At 40.3% G+C, this 15,090-nt stretch overlaps 1 protein-coding gene across 4 annotated transcripts in view; it reads left to right on the top strand.

Annotated features, from left to right (window-relative positions):
* The window catches only part of PRKCE (protein kinase C epsilon), a 465,689-nt gene that overhangs the window by 300,519 nt on the left and 150,080 nt on the right, over positions 1–15,090 (top strand). For all 4 annotated transcript variants that reach the window (XM_075925412.2, XM_089777502.1, XM_089777503.1 and 1 more), the window contains 4 exons: positions 1,768–1,910; positions 4,830–4,926; positions 7,365–7,579; positions 8,386–8,559. In XM_075925412.2, the coding sequence (XP_075781527.1) occupies positions 1,768–1,910; positions 4,830–4,926; positions 7,365–7,579; positions 8,386–8,559 (629 nt within the window). The remainder of the gene's footprint in view (positions 1–1,767; positions 1,911–4,829; positions 4,927–7,364; positions 7,580–8,385; positions 8,560–15,090) is intronic.

The raw sequence follows: 15,090 nt of genomic DNA, 5'->3' as shown, positions 1-15,090 counted from the left end.
TTCTGAAACAATTAAACTTCAGTGCCTTAGATTATGGGTTCTTTTCCTTCTCTTTTTCTGGCATCACTACCACCATCATTATTATGGCTGCATTTCCCTTTCTTATATAATGACGCATACCTAATGCTAAAGTACAAATAGTGGTTCAGCATATTGCGTCTTCCTTCCTTTCTTCATGCTTTCCTTGTAAAATTATTTCCTGTAGAAATGCACTATGATATGCAGGAATCTAAAATTCACATATAACCTGAAATTCTTGCTTCTTGCAGGAGCGTTGTGCTTCCTATTTTCTTTTAACTTGTGTCCATCAATACTCACCTTTCCAGAAACTTGCCTGCTTAAGCACGCTATGCTGGCCCTCTCTAGCATTTTCCTTATGCTTATTCCTGAGAAACACTTCTTATATCTTGTTTGGCTCTGGTTATTACTTTTCCTCCCTCTGTTATAATGACCTTACATACTGAGAATGCACAGAATTTTGTGCTTTGTTTGATTTCAGCTAATTCAGTTCTTAAAGGCATACTGTTAAGTCTCATTGGCCAAATGTTTGGCCTTACCTCTTGTATTATGGATCACTCAGGGATTTCTTCCTAGAACTTTCTGCTCCATCCTTGCGAGCTCGGAGTGTACTTTCTATCTGAAGTGCTCAAAACTGCAGATAAAGTCACAGAGCACACAAGAGAACCTGAATTTATTTCTACAGGATTGCTGTTCAGTGTCACTTGTATTGGACTAGATGCTGGTTAAAATCTTAATAGGAAAATAGTGTGGTAAACTGGTCTTAATTCATGCCTTGTATAATTTTGTTGATATAGGGAGGAATTTGACAAATTGAATTTTCAAGTGAGAGAACTTTTTCCGTCTAGTGCCTGCCAACTCCTATAATTTTGTATGCTCTGTATCTTGTTCCACCAGAGGGTGCTGATGGCTAAATTATTCAGACATGTCAGTGGATTCCCAATAAATCCAGGCCACTATATGTTTAATGAAGTCCACATTCTTTAATGCTTGTTTTGTCTTTCTGAGTAACCAGAAAACTACATGACTTCCTTGGTCATGCTAATGTGCTAGTTACAGAAACAGTCGGGGGGGGGGGGGGGCGGGGAGAAGAGGGGAGAGTGGGAATCAGGGCATCTGGTGTAGAGGATAATTATCCAGAGGGGGAGGTTGGTCTCATATATAAATAAAAACTAGGTAAATGAATACAAGGCTTCTTAGTGTGATGCAGGATTACAGCAGCCATGAGTAAAGCGGATGAACAGATGTTACTGTAAGCACTTTATTAGAAAGACCTAGATTAAGGCCTGATCCTGTTTTCCTTGAAGTCAGTGGCAGCAGGATTGGGCTGGGTTCAAAGCGCTAAATGTATTTCTAGTTGGAAGGTATGTCTGAGATTAGCAGAATTATTCATTTTCTATCCTTTCTGTAGTGGAGGGACCCAAAGTGGATGCAATACTCCAGATGTGGCCTCATCAGTGCCAAAAAGAGGGGAACGATCAGTTCCCTTGATCCGCTGGCAGTGCTCCTTCTTAATGCATCCCAATATGCCATTAGTTTTCTTGGTAACAAAGGCATGTTGTTCACTCATATCCAGCTTCTTGTCTACTGTAATCCCCAGGTTATTTCTACAGAAATAGAATAGAATTATATTTAAAAGAAATGCTAGCTCCTGGAAGATCAGATTGAAATAAAATAAAATGGATATTTTAAGTACGTGTCTATTTAATTTACCGAAAACCTTTTTTTCCACCACACGTTTCATTGCAGTTTGCAAGATGAATGTACATAGACGCTGTGAAACAAATGTGGCACCAAACTGTGGAGTGGATGCTAGAGGAATAGCTAAAGTACTTGCAGATCTTGGAGTCACGCCAGATAAGATCACTAATAGTGGCCAACGAAGGAAAAAGGTAACCAAAGATATAATCACACGTGAAAGGAGCAATAAATTAATGAATGTACATCAGTATAAACAGCTGGGGCTGAAATCTATTCACCTAACTCACTCAAGTAACCTGTTGGAGTCAATGTCCTTATCATGTGAATAAGGTGTGATGTAGTGTGGGTACCTTGCTGGTTGCTAGGCTTGGGCTGTGGGTGACCCCCACTGGCTGCTGTCTGTACCACGGGCCAGCCGAGTAGCTGATGGGACAGGGAGGTAACCTGATCTACCAGTTACCCCCCCAGGGAGAGGAACAAAGGAAGGTGGAATGCCGCCCCTGGCTGGGGGCGGGGCTGGAAGGGACGGATCTTTAGTTTCTGTCCGGGAGCATGGAAGAGACAGCCTAGGGAAAGGGGCTGGAATTTAGGGGCCCAGTCTCCCCCATCTAAAGGGGGGCTGAGGCATCCTAGGCCTATCCTATAACCAGATTACATCTGTGCTGTGCTGTATCCTAGAGAAGCAATAAACTCTCTCTATTCTACTGGCTGGTGGAGTCTGTTCATGCCATTACGGGGGTGCAGGAGACAGGAAAACCCCAACGCACCGCTACATAAGGCTAAAAGGATTTGGCTATGGCGTTTTAGTGTACATCATCACTGGTAAAGTTTTGGGGAAATCTGTTTTGATATGGTTCAGTTTTGCAAACCTGAAGACAATTTGAAAAAGTCAAGATGGGTTTTATTTTTGATTGGCACAAGGAACTGACTTCTCAGAAGCTGAAGCGACTACTTTGAACTTCTCTCACTGAAACACATGGCTATGTTAACACGCTTATCTGGTTGAAGACTGTCATGAGATCATATAATTGCCAAAGGCTAGATTCTACCTCAGGGATGGGCCACTTTACCAATTTTAGAAGTGGTCATGGGCTGGCTCCAGAAGGGGCAGAGTTGTAGGTGGAAAGGGCTGTGTCCCTGGCAAGATGGTAGACTTCCCACGCTCCCCCAGGGGCAGGGGAGCATGTGAGGTCTCTCTGGCCTGGCCTTCCAGGGGTGCATGATGCCCAGAGGGAACTGCCAGCCATTTTGAACAGCTAGCGGTTCCCTCTGATATCGTGCACTCCTGGTGGGGCGAGGAGACTTCGTGCTGCTCCCCTGCCCCTAGGCCAGTCAGAGCCTGGGGGCAGGGGAGTGCGCAGTTTCCCTCCCACACCCAACCGGGGCATGTGATGCCTAGAAAGAACCACCAGCCATTTTGAACAGCTGGCAGTTCCCTCTGGTTCCATGTGCCCCTGGTGGGGGGTAAGAGAATTCGCATGCTCCCCCACCGCCAGGCTTTGTTTGGCCTGGGGGTGAGGGCACAGCAGGATGAGCCGCGGGCTGGATCACACAGCTTGGCCTACAGGCCATATCTTGCGCATCCCTGATTTAGACTAAACGGCAGAAAATAAATGGAGAGGGAGATAGGGAAAACAATTTCCCCCAAATTTTGCAGCTTTCAGTGGCAGGGATAGGAATAGAAACTAATCTCCTAGTTCTAAATCCAGACCCCCTACTTCCTGAACCACTTTTAATGTTGGAGTTATGTTAGGTAGAATCTATTAAAATACTTGGCTGAAGGTTAGTGAAACATAGTACGCTGCTATACTTAGTGTTTTCTCTCTGGCTGTGTTTTCTCTAAATATTAAATTTGATTTTTCCATATTTACTTTTGAATTCATTATGGGTACAAAGATGTAATGTAAAGAAGGAACTGAGCTCACTATGGAATGTCTTACAGGTAAAAATATTCTTAGGTTTTCTAGTGGAAAAAACTAAGCTAGGAAAGATTTAATTCTAGTATGTCCATTTTCACATGTATATGCAACTATCTCCTGTTAATGTTTCAATTAAAATTAATTGGAGTTAGGAACTTAGGAGCTTTTGAAAATTGCACTCCATGCCAATCACATCTTCAGGTTCCTCAGTGTCTTTACAAACCTTAGTGCCCTAAGTTACTGCTTGCAGTATTTCAGTGAATGCCAGGATTTATTTACACTTTGACATTATAACGTTGCTTCCCTTTAGAATACCATATCAGTTTCCTAAATGCTCATATTCAATTATCAGTAATTGAAATTGTAAATGAAGCTGGGATTTTAATTGCCCGTGCTTCATTTACATAATGGCGGCTGCAGCTTTTTTACGAAAAGACGCTTTTTGAAAAAAAAAACACGGTCAAGATGGATATCGTTCGACAGAAATGTCCCAACTATCCCTGTCTTGACTGTGGCTTTTTTCAAAAAGAAAAAAGCCGCTGCCGCCATTATGTAAATGAAGCTTGGGAAATTCAAATCCCAACTTCATTTACAATTTCGATACATCTAATTTACATCCCTTTATCGAAAAAGAGTTATTCTGAAATAGCAGCAGTAGAGTGCCCACTCTACTGCTATTCTGAAATAGCTATTTCGGAATAGGCATTATTCCTCATAGATTTAAGTTTACAGATTTTGAAATAAACTGTCCGTTACTTCAAAATTATTTCAAAATAACAGAATTGCTGTGCAAACACTCACATTGTTATTTCGAAATAACTCTGCTATGTAGATGTACCCTTATTACCTAGCAGAAGTGGATCCTAATGGAAGAACTAATCTTTATTGGTTAATGTGGTGTAAAATACATTTGCTTGTGGTTGTTAAATTCACATGTTACTGAACCAGAATCTTACATAGGCTTCTATCTGCACCTTTGATGAGTATTTTGGTTCATCTTTAAAGTGAAAATCTGTACTGTAGGCATTGGGATCTAACTTTTAACATGGCCAGTAAGACAATTTAGGGATGAAGTGTTTGTTCTCAGTTCCTTCCCTTTGTGAAGTTATTTTGTTTTTGAAGTTGCTTATTTTGCACTTTTTGTAGTAGAGGATCTCACAGCTAAATTTCTTTTTGTGGGAATGTTCTTAGCTAATTGCAGGTGCAGAATCTCAGCAGCCAGTTCCTGGAACCACACCTTCAGAAGAAGATAGGTCAAAGTCAGCACCAACCTCTCCATGTGACCAGGGTTAGATATCTATTTCGTTTTAATACCAATAAATATTGCTTTAATGTCAATCTCTCTGAGGAGTAAGTGTACTGTTCCAATGGATCCTGGCCTTGATAGACAATGTGATAAACATTTAGCATAGGGTGACCATATCCCTGTGCTGAATACAGGACACCAAGTAAAATTACTTGTATTACTTAAATTCAATTGCAATCAATCAGAACTACGCAGTACAAATGTTCAAGCGAACATCAAGTTGACTGAGCCCCTGTTAAAAAGAAATGCTGCATAGTTGGAGTTTACCAGCTTAACTTTAAGGTTTGCACAGGGAGTGGTAATACACACACACTCCCGTACACCTGTCTCACATGGGGATGGGGTTACTGACCAACCTGACCCAAGCATCCCTACTCATTGGTCTCCACTCTCCATGCCTGGCTAGCCTCAGGAGGGACCTGCCTCTCCGGGTACCTGGCATCAGGTCTTCACAAGGCAACATGTAGGGGGCATGCAGAGTCACAGCACCCCTCCCCAGTTTATTTCAGGGTTCACACCAGAATGCAGCAAGAAGCAGCCTTTCAGCATTATGTGAGAGGGAAGGGATGGGAGCTGCGTTGGGCCTAAGGGAGTTGGGGTAGGGATAGAGACGACCTGGCTCATGTTTTTCCAGAGGTCATCTCTTGCCTCCTGCTCCTCCCTCACCTCCACTCCCCTCCTCCCACCCTTCCCCGCTTCCCTGTTGCTGGAGGCAACTTGTGCCTTTCTGCCCACAGTGTAAAAAGGCAGCTAACACCTCCAAGCTGCTGCTGGCCACCAACACAGCCCAGCCACCTCTTGTCTCCTTCTGCAGGCAGGAAGGGGTTAAACCCAAAGGATGCACTGAGCTCCAGGGACCAGAAGAACCCAGCCAGAGAGGCGGCTTGGAAGGGGAGAGTGCATAGGGGACAGAGTAGCCCAGGACACCGTACCTGAAGAACCTAGGGTGGGGTGTCAGCATGTGAGGAGAATGCTAAGTGCCTCTGTCTGGGGAATTGCAGGGCCGGGAGTGGGACAGGGGTATGAATGGGCACAGCAGGGAAAGGACAGTGAGAAAGGAAATGCGTAAAGGGCTGATAGGTGGCAGCAAAGGTGACATGTAGCCAGCCACTTCCTGCTCGCACTCACCAGCCACTGTAGCAAGCAGCTAGTGCTAGCTGGAAATGGGGTGGGGGGAGCCTGTTGGTCAAGAGCTGACACGCAGCAGGGACTGCACTGTCAGACCAGAAGGGGGAAGCAGACGGCCCCTCGTGCTGCAGCTTTGCCTGACCACCAGCTTTGCACACTCACCCCCATTGTCAGCCCCCAGACGCCCACATTCACTGCTTGTGGGTGAGCAGCTGGTGAGCAAAGATCTGGCTAGCAGTAGAACCCACCAGTACAGATGGGAGGGGAGAGATAGAAATGAAGTATTTACCTATTTTTTTAAAAAAAGTAGGGTCACCTGCAGGAGGGCTTAAATATGGGACAATCCTTTTAAAAACATTATCTCTGGAGACACTAATAAAACAAGGCGTGTGAGCCCCCCAAATCACCTTCAGAGATCTAAGAATCTGTTGGGAAATTTGTGAATTGTATGTGTTTTTTTTAATTATGAGTGGGCTGGATTCTCCTCTCCTTTACACCAGCCTATTCCATTGACTTCATAGTGAAACTCAGGGAAATGGTGAATCCAGAAGAGAGAGTTCTTGTGAACCCTGACTTTAACTCCAGACTTCAATGAGAAGCTTCAGAATTGTCATTCATGCTTAAATTTGATACTTTATATATGGGTTTAAACAAAGACTCTAATTATCTCACCCATTACAAAGATAGCTTCCCCAATTATCACCCCTATTTCATTACCTCACAGAAACTTCCCCTATTATCACCCTTATGTCATTACCTCATAGACACTAACTTTCCCTCCTCACCCCCACTCTGTTCTAAAATTTGATTTGTCAATTTCACATGCATTCATTTTTTTTGATTGTATCACTTTGGTGTATATATGGTCATGCCAATTTTCTTCCACATATTGATCTGAGGAAGTGGGTCTGGACCACGAAAGCTCATCACCTAATAAACCATCTTGTTAGTCTTTAAAGTGCTACATAGTCCTGTCTTTTCTTCAGAGGAGTTACTGTGCATTCTTTATTTACAGTGGTGACTCTGGAAACAGAATGGGACCAGTAGCACTTGAAGTGAATGACTTTATCTGTCTATTTAGATTGATTGCCCTGCATCATATTATTTATGTGGTATTGAAATACAAACTTGGGAATTTCACTGCCTAAGCCCTTAGGTAATTAAATAATTTTACCTAAGAATTTCAAGCAGTATATTTCTTATAGTGAGAAGAGGGACAGAATTGCCCATAATAGCATGGGATTGGACTGGTTTTGTGGAGAAGTCAATCGGTTGTTCCCATCTTTTCACAGAAATCAAAGAGCTTGAAAACAACATTAGGAAAGCATTGTCATTTGACAATCGAGGAGAAGAACACAGGACGACAGCAACATCTTCAGCAGACAACCAGCTTAATAAACCTGGGGAGAATGGTGAAAATGGGGAAGTCAAACAAGTCCAGACAAAACGATTGGGCCTGGAAGAGTTCAACTTCATTAAAGTATTAGGGAAAGGCAGCTTTGGCAAGGTTGGTGCCTTTCTCTGACTTGATAGGTTATTTTTGTGTCTGCTGCTTGAATGGACAAAGTGCTAGTGTTAGTTAATATTGCCTAAAGTGCTCCCACCTTGAATATGTATCCTGCTGATTAGCTGATTTATTTTATTGTTTAAATCATTATAAAAATGAGGACTAAGAGCTTTGAACTAGATTTCTACATTTCAGAATTTCACTTTTCAAATTGCATTAAGTAAATCAAGAATAAATACTGCTTTACAGGAAAAATAGTCACAGCAGGTGTATTCCAAAAGGAAACAAGAGTGGAGAAATGACATTATGGAATTCCTTGATTTTTCTCTATCCAGATGATTTCCACTCCAAATTTGCTCACTTTGAATGTCAAATGATGGTTGGTTGCTTTTGTCCATCTGCCAGTCTTAAAAATTCCACATGCTATGTGATAATTAAGTTGTGTTGGGGTTCTGCCCCTCCTCAAGCTCAGCAGCAGAAGCCCTTTCCCTATCATCCAGATCTCAGCAGTTGTGCATAGAAGGAAAGCTGTAAAGTACTGGATAACTGGCTGCATTCTTAACTAAAGTGGACAAAGTGTACATGATGTGACTGATATATAAAGTTTTACTAGAAGTGTCCATTTTAAAATGTTAATTTCACATAAAATAGAGATCTTGAGAGTGCTGTAAGTGCAGTTATCCATTTAATTGCTCCGTACTTTTAAAATCTGCACGCATTTGTTTCTATTGCATTTAAACATGTCATGTAATATATTTGTGTGATTCTATGTGCAGTATGTAAGCAAAGATTTCTACTGGTTCTAGGTCATGCTAGCTGAGCTAAAAGGAAAAGATGAAGTATATGCGGTAAAAGTCTTAAAGAAAGATGTCATCCTTCAAGATGATGATGTAGACTGTACAATGACAGAAAAAAGAATTCTGGCATTAGCACGGAAACACCCCTATCTAACACAACTCTACTGCTGCTTCCAGACTAAGGTAGGCTAAATAACCCTCTTGGTTAACTTACACCAAGAGAGCTGTACAACAGTATTTTTAAATATTTGCAGCTCAGAATGAAGCTGCATTAAAAGTACCAATACACCATGTTTTGAAATATTTCTAGAGAATTTCATTGATGCTTCAGAAGCGTGAAATTTTAATGGGTTCTTCTTTTAACTTGCATGATGTAAAGAAATCAAAGGAGAATGGCTAGAGCCCCTGCACGAATACAAAAATGAGCCATGGATATCTACATCCCCATCTGTGAATGTGGATACCTGTGGATATCCACAAATTTGCAGGCTTCTAGACACAAACTGTGTATCTACATCCATATCCACAAAAATGAGCTATGGGATATCCATGGATTTGCAGGGCTCTAAGAATGGTATCTAGCTCACTGCTTGCCCAAATAGAATCTTCATGGCAAATGTAATGCCATTATTAAACAGCATAAATACTGTGTTGCCTTAGATATTCCAGAAGATGGCAGCAGAGAAGTTACTGACTTATCTTCTACATTTCCTGAATACAATAACAGGGTATGTCAGTGGCTTACACAATTGAGATAAAAATGTTCTTAGTGTCCACAACAGAAAGAAAGAGATACCGAAATTGTTCATTAAAATTCCAGTTTTCTTAATTTGGACAGAAATAAGATTACGGGAGAACCCTCCTGTGGCTCATATTTTCAGTTTCTTACACTGTAAAATGAAGCTGATGTTCTTAGAGCTCAAAAAGAAGAGGAGGCAGATATGCTGCCCTTCAGTTCAACTTCTATCAAGCTAACGCTGACCATGAGGTAGGAGGACAGCAAAAGCTGATAACGAGATCCTTACTCCCTAAACGATTCCCTTCTCTACTACATGTTCACTGTTAGAATCTGAGATGGAATCCCTATCTAGACCGGGATTGCTACCATACATAAGCACTCTGTCATCTTAAAAATTCTGTTTGGATGGTAAGTGAATTATCTAGACTCTCTGAAACTGTTATTTAGGATGTTTGAGACTAGTCCTATTCAGCGCTAATTTGCATACTTCATCCCCGTAGCTTTTTATTTCTCTCTGTCATCCAGAAGAGTGGACAACAGATGTCTGCTTAAAGTTCCTTTCCTACTTAGTGTTATCTTATTAACTTCAGTGGGAGTTATGCTGTAGGACTGCAGGATAAAGCCTAATTTGTAAATAAGCATTTTTGTGGGTAGAATATCAATTTTGTATCTGGTTAAAACCTTTAAAATATCCATAATCTTAAAAAGTTATTTTAAAATATTACATATTCCAAATCATTAGCCATCAATGTAAACTTCATCATTAACTTTCATGAAGCTAGGATTTGGTCCTTAGAGAAAACATAATATTTAGATTTAAAATTTATAAATAAATAAATGTATATATTTAAAATCAAATACTGAAAATCTATTATATTATTTATTAGCCAAGCCCTGAGTTCAAGGTTCTGTTTCTTTTTTAGCAAAGGATGACATCAGAATTGTTGGGGCAGCCATCTTTGGTGCAACCCTGTTCAAACAAGCAGAGTTAAACCAGAGAAAAAATAACCCATTACATCTAATTCAAAGTCCTTGAAATAATAGTAGACATGTCAAAAAACTTGCTGTCCAGTTGCATAGTAAAACTAAAAATGTACATACACATATTAGCAGTTAAATGTTTATCTGATTTATATATGCATTTTCTATTGCTACATGTGCATACAGTTATGGAATATCTGTGCCTAAAATGGTTTTGAACAGAATTGTTGAGTAAAATTTTTAAACTGAACAATTAACAAGATAAAATATGCTCTTAGCGTGTTGTAGAAAAATTGTTGGTTGTATCTAGATTGCAGTTTTCAAATTTTTCATTAGCACAGGGGTGGACAATAATTTTTGATGGGGAGCCACTCCAAGATTTTGGAAAGTGGTCAGGGACTGCACTCTGCCATTATATTAATGGAGGAGGTGTGGGGGCTGAGTGCAGAAGGGAGCTTGGGATAAGGGACTGGGGTGCAGGAGAGTGTTTGGAGTCTAGGAGGCAGTTTGGGTGAAGGAGGCAGTTTTGACCAGGGGCACGGGACTGGGGTGCAGGAGGGGATACAGGGGCTTGGGTTGTGACCTAGGGCTGAGGATTGGGATGCAGGATCTGGGAGGAGATATGGTTTCAGGAGAGGGGCAGAGAGTTTGGGTTATATGGGTTAGGGGGACAGGAGTGGGGGAGGAGGGGTAGGAACAGCTCATGAAACCTCTCCCCCCACCCCAACTGTGAAACACAAATGGCCCGGCAGCCACTTTTCTGAGTGGCATACAGGAAGGAGTTGGGCAAGCAAGGAGTCTGCCTGAGGCTTCCTGCTGCATCCGCAGGCCAGATATGGTGGCTTGTCGGGCCTATTTTGTCCAGGCCTGCATTAGCAGATTGTTGGCATAATTTTATAGTATTTAAAGTAGTGGGTTTTTTTTAATCCTTTTCCATTTTCTACAGTTAACACAAATAGTGTGTTGGGAACATATATGAAAAAAATCCACATAAAGTTTATTTCTACCAAAGATAACTGAAAGACCCTGGGGAGCACTCTAATTAGAATTTCAGATGAGTTTCAAAATGTCTGAAGATACTACTCTTAAAATAATGGATGAGGTATGTGAAAGAAATAGATTTCATCAATAGAGTGAGATTTTCAAGACTAAGGGAGATAAGACCTTCCGAAATGTAAATAAATATACCATTCTGCCCATTAAGAGTCATATGACTGCGGAATGTTAGTATCAATAAAGGCCAGGTTTGTATAAAGCGAATCATGCCACTGCTGCGCCCTCCCTGCTGGTACTAATGATTTACCTCCCAGGCCAGTGACACTTTTGAATTGCATTCTACCTGCTCTCCAAGCCCTTTCCCGGTGTAAGAGATTCACAAATTTGTCAGCAGTTTCCACTGACGGTCTCTCAGTCTTGTGTTCTCCTCCCCCTTTGTTTCCATACAAGTCATCTCTCCATCAGAGAGACTGTACAGTATTTCCTCTTTCTCAAGGAGAATCACTAGACTAGTGTTTGTGGTCATTTTGTATCTTGAATGAACTGATCACAAAGTAACTTGAGTTAACTAATGAATTTACAATCCTTAGTCTAAACACTTAACAAGTATCTGTTCCAAGATACAGTTATGTATATTTGACTGTGATATAGTCTCCTCTGGGAAATACTGAGACCACTATTGGTTTATGTAGAATTTTAATCATGCATATACCTTGTGTTGGCATTCTCTGCAGGGACTAATTTCACTCAGTTGTCATATTAACAGAGAGCAAAATTTGAGCTTATAATTTTCACAAGAAACTGTGTCTTTAAGAATTAAGATCACTCTATTAAACAAAGGGAAATACCATGTGATGTATGTGTCCAATCAAAACTAAACAACACAGCTCAATAATGAAATTAATTTAAAAACTTGTTTGCGAACAATCAAACAAAAGATTCTTTGTAGAAATTGTACAAAAAAATTGTAACTGTGAATTAGGAGTTAAAAATATACATTATGCACTGAATTATTTGTTCATTTTCAATTGAGTAAAAAAATCAAACCAGATAGGGAAACAGTTCTTTAAAAAGGATAGTGTACAGTTAAAACTAGTTTTGCTGAGACAAAGGCTTTTGCACAGTGGAGCCAAAAATGTCAGATTAACTGTTTGGACTAAAATAGTCTAAGAACATAAGAATGGCCAGACTGGGTCAGACCAAAGGTCCATCTAGCCGAGTATCGTGTTTGCTGACTGTGGCCAACACCAGATACCCCAGAGGGAGAGATCACAACAAGTAATCTTCACGTGATCCTTCCCCTGTCACCCACCTCCAGAGAAACAGAGGCTAGGGATATCATTCTTACTTATTCTGGCTAATAACCATCGATGGAATTAACCTCCATGAATCTATCTAGATCTTCTTTGAACCCTGTTAAAGTTCTAGCCTTCACCGCATCCTCTGGCAAGGAGTTCTACAGGTTGACTATGCGCTGAGTGAAGAAAAACTTCCTTTTGTTTGTTTTAAACCTGCTGCCTCTTAATTTCTTTTGGTGACCCCTAATTCTTATATTGTGGGAATACGTAAATAACTTTTTCTTATTCACTTTTTCCATATCAGTCATGATTTTATAGATCTCTATTATATCCCCCTATATTTAGTCTCTTCTTTTCTAAGTTTAAAAGTCCAAGTCTTTTTAATCTCTCTTCATTTGGGACCCGTTCCACACCCCTAATCATTTTTGTTGCCCTTTTCAGAACCTTTTCCAATGCCAATATATCTTTTTTGAAATGTGGTGACCACATCTGTACACAGTATTCAAGATGTGGGTGTACCATGGATTTATATAGAGGCAATAAGATATTTTCTATCTTATTCTCTATCCCTTTTTTAATGACTCCTAACATTTTATTTGCTTTTTTTGACTGCCACTGCACACTGAGTGGATGTTTTCAGAGAACTATCCACAATGACTCCAAGATCCTTCTCTTGAGTAGTTATAGCCAAATCAGCCCCCATCATATTATATATATAGTTGAGATTATTTTTTTCCAGTGTGCATTACTTCACATTTATCAACATTAAATTTCATTTGCCATTTTGTTGCCCAGTCACTTCGTTTGGTGAGACCTTTTTGAAGCTCTTCACAGTCTGCTTTGGTCTTAACTATCTTGAGCAGTTTGGTATCATCTGCAAATGTTGCTATCTTACTGTTTATCCCTTCCTATATATCAGTTATAAATAAATTGAATAGGATGGGTCCCAGAACAGATGCTTGGGGGACCCCATTAGTTACCTCTCTCCACTTGGAAAACTTATCATTTATTCCTACCCTTTATTTCCTGTCTTTTAACCAGTTATCATCCACAAAAGGACTTTCCCTCTTATCCCATGACAACTTACATTACTTAAGAGCTTTTGGTGAGAGACCTTGTCAAAGGCTTTTTGGAAATATAAGCATACTATATCCACTGGATCCCCCTTGTCCACATATTTTGACCCCCTCAGAGAACTCCAGCAGATTAGCAACACATAATTTCTCTTTACAGAAACCCCCAACAAATTATATTCATCCATGTGTCTGACAATTTTATTATTAACTATAGTTTCAACTAATTTGGCCAGTACTGACGTTAGACTTACAGGTCTGTAATTGCCAGGATCACTTCTAGAGCCCTTTTTAAATATTGGCATCATGTTAGCTATCTTCCAATCGTTAGATAGGAAGCCGATTTAAAGGATAGGTTACAAACCACAGTTAATAGTTCTGCAATTTCCGATTTGAGTTCTTTCAGAACTCTTGGGTGAATGTCATCTGGTCCCGGTGACTTGTTACTGTTAAGTTTATCAATTTGTTCCAAAACCTCTAGTACTGACACCTCAATCTGGGACTGTTCCTCAGATTTGTCACCTAAAAAGAATGGTTCAGGTTTGGGAATCTGCCCAGTATCCTCAGCCGTGAAGACTGAAGCAAATAATTCATTTAGCTTCTCCGCTATGACTTTATCATCTTTGAGTGCTCCTTTAGCGTCTCGATCGTCCAAGGGCCTCACTGGTTGTTTAGCCAGCTTCCTGCTTCTGATGTATTTTAAAAACATTTTACTATTACTTTTTGAGTTTTTGGCTAGCTGTTCTTCAAACTCCTTTTTGGCTTTTCTTATTATATTTTTACACTTAATTTGACAAAGTTTATGGTCCTTTCTACTTTCCTCACTAGGATTTGACTTCCACTTTTTAAAAGAGATCTTTTTATCTGTCACTGCTTCTTTTACCTCGTAGTTAAGCCACGGTGACACTTCATTGATTCTCTTTCTATGTTTTTTAATTTGGGGTATACATTTAAGTTGGACCTCTATTATGGTGTCTTTGAAAAGTTTCCATGCCACTTGCAGAGATTTTACTTTTGTCACCATACCTTTTAATTTCTATTTAACTAAGTTCCTCATTTTTGTGTAGTTCCCCTTTCTGAAATTAAATGTCAGACTGTTGGGCTGCTGAGGTGTTTTTCCCACCACAGGGATGTTAAATTTTGTTATATTATGGTCACGAATTCTAAGCGGTCCAGTGGTCCTCTTGAACCAGATCCTGTGCTCCACTTAGGACTAAATCAAGAACAGCTTCTCCCCTTATGGGTTCCAGAACCAGCTGCTCCAAGAAGTAGTCATTTAAGGTATCAAGAAATTGTATCTCTGCATCACGTGCTGAGGTGACATGTATCTAGTCAGTATGGTGATAATTGAAATCTCCCACTATTATTAAGGTTTTTAATTTGATAGCCTCTCTAATCTCCTTTAACATTTCATAGTCACTATCATTGTCCTGATCAGATGGTCAATAATATATCCCTACTGCTGTATTCTTAATATTGGAGCATGGAATTACTATCCATAGTGATTCTATTGAACATTTTGGCTCATTTAAGATGTTTACTTCGTTTGATTCTACATTTTCTTTCATGTATAGTGCCACTTCCCCACCAGCATGACCTGTTCTGCCCTTCTGATATATTTTGTACC

Source organism: Pelodiscus sinensis, chromosome 3 (assembly GCF_052426305.1).
Source record: "Pelodiscus sinensis isolate ZL-2025 chromosome 3, ASM5242630v1, whole genome shotgun sequence".
Lineage (NCBI taxonomy): Eukaryota > Metazoa > Chordata > Testudines > Trionychidae > Pelodiscus > Pelodiscus sinensis.
Note: the sequence above shows the minus strand (reverse complement) of the source record. Positions and strands in the feature narration are given on the sequence as shown.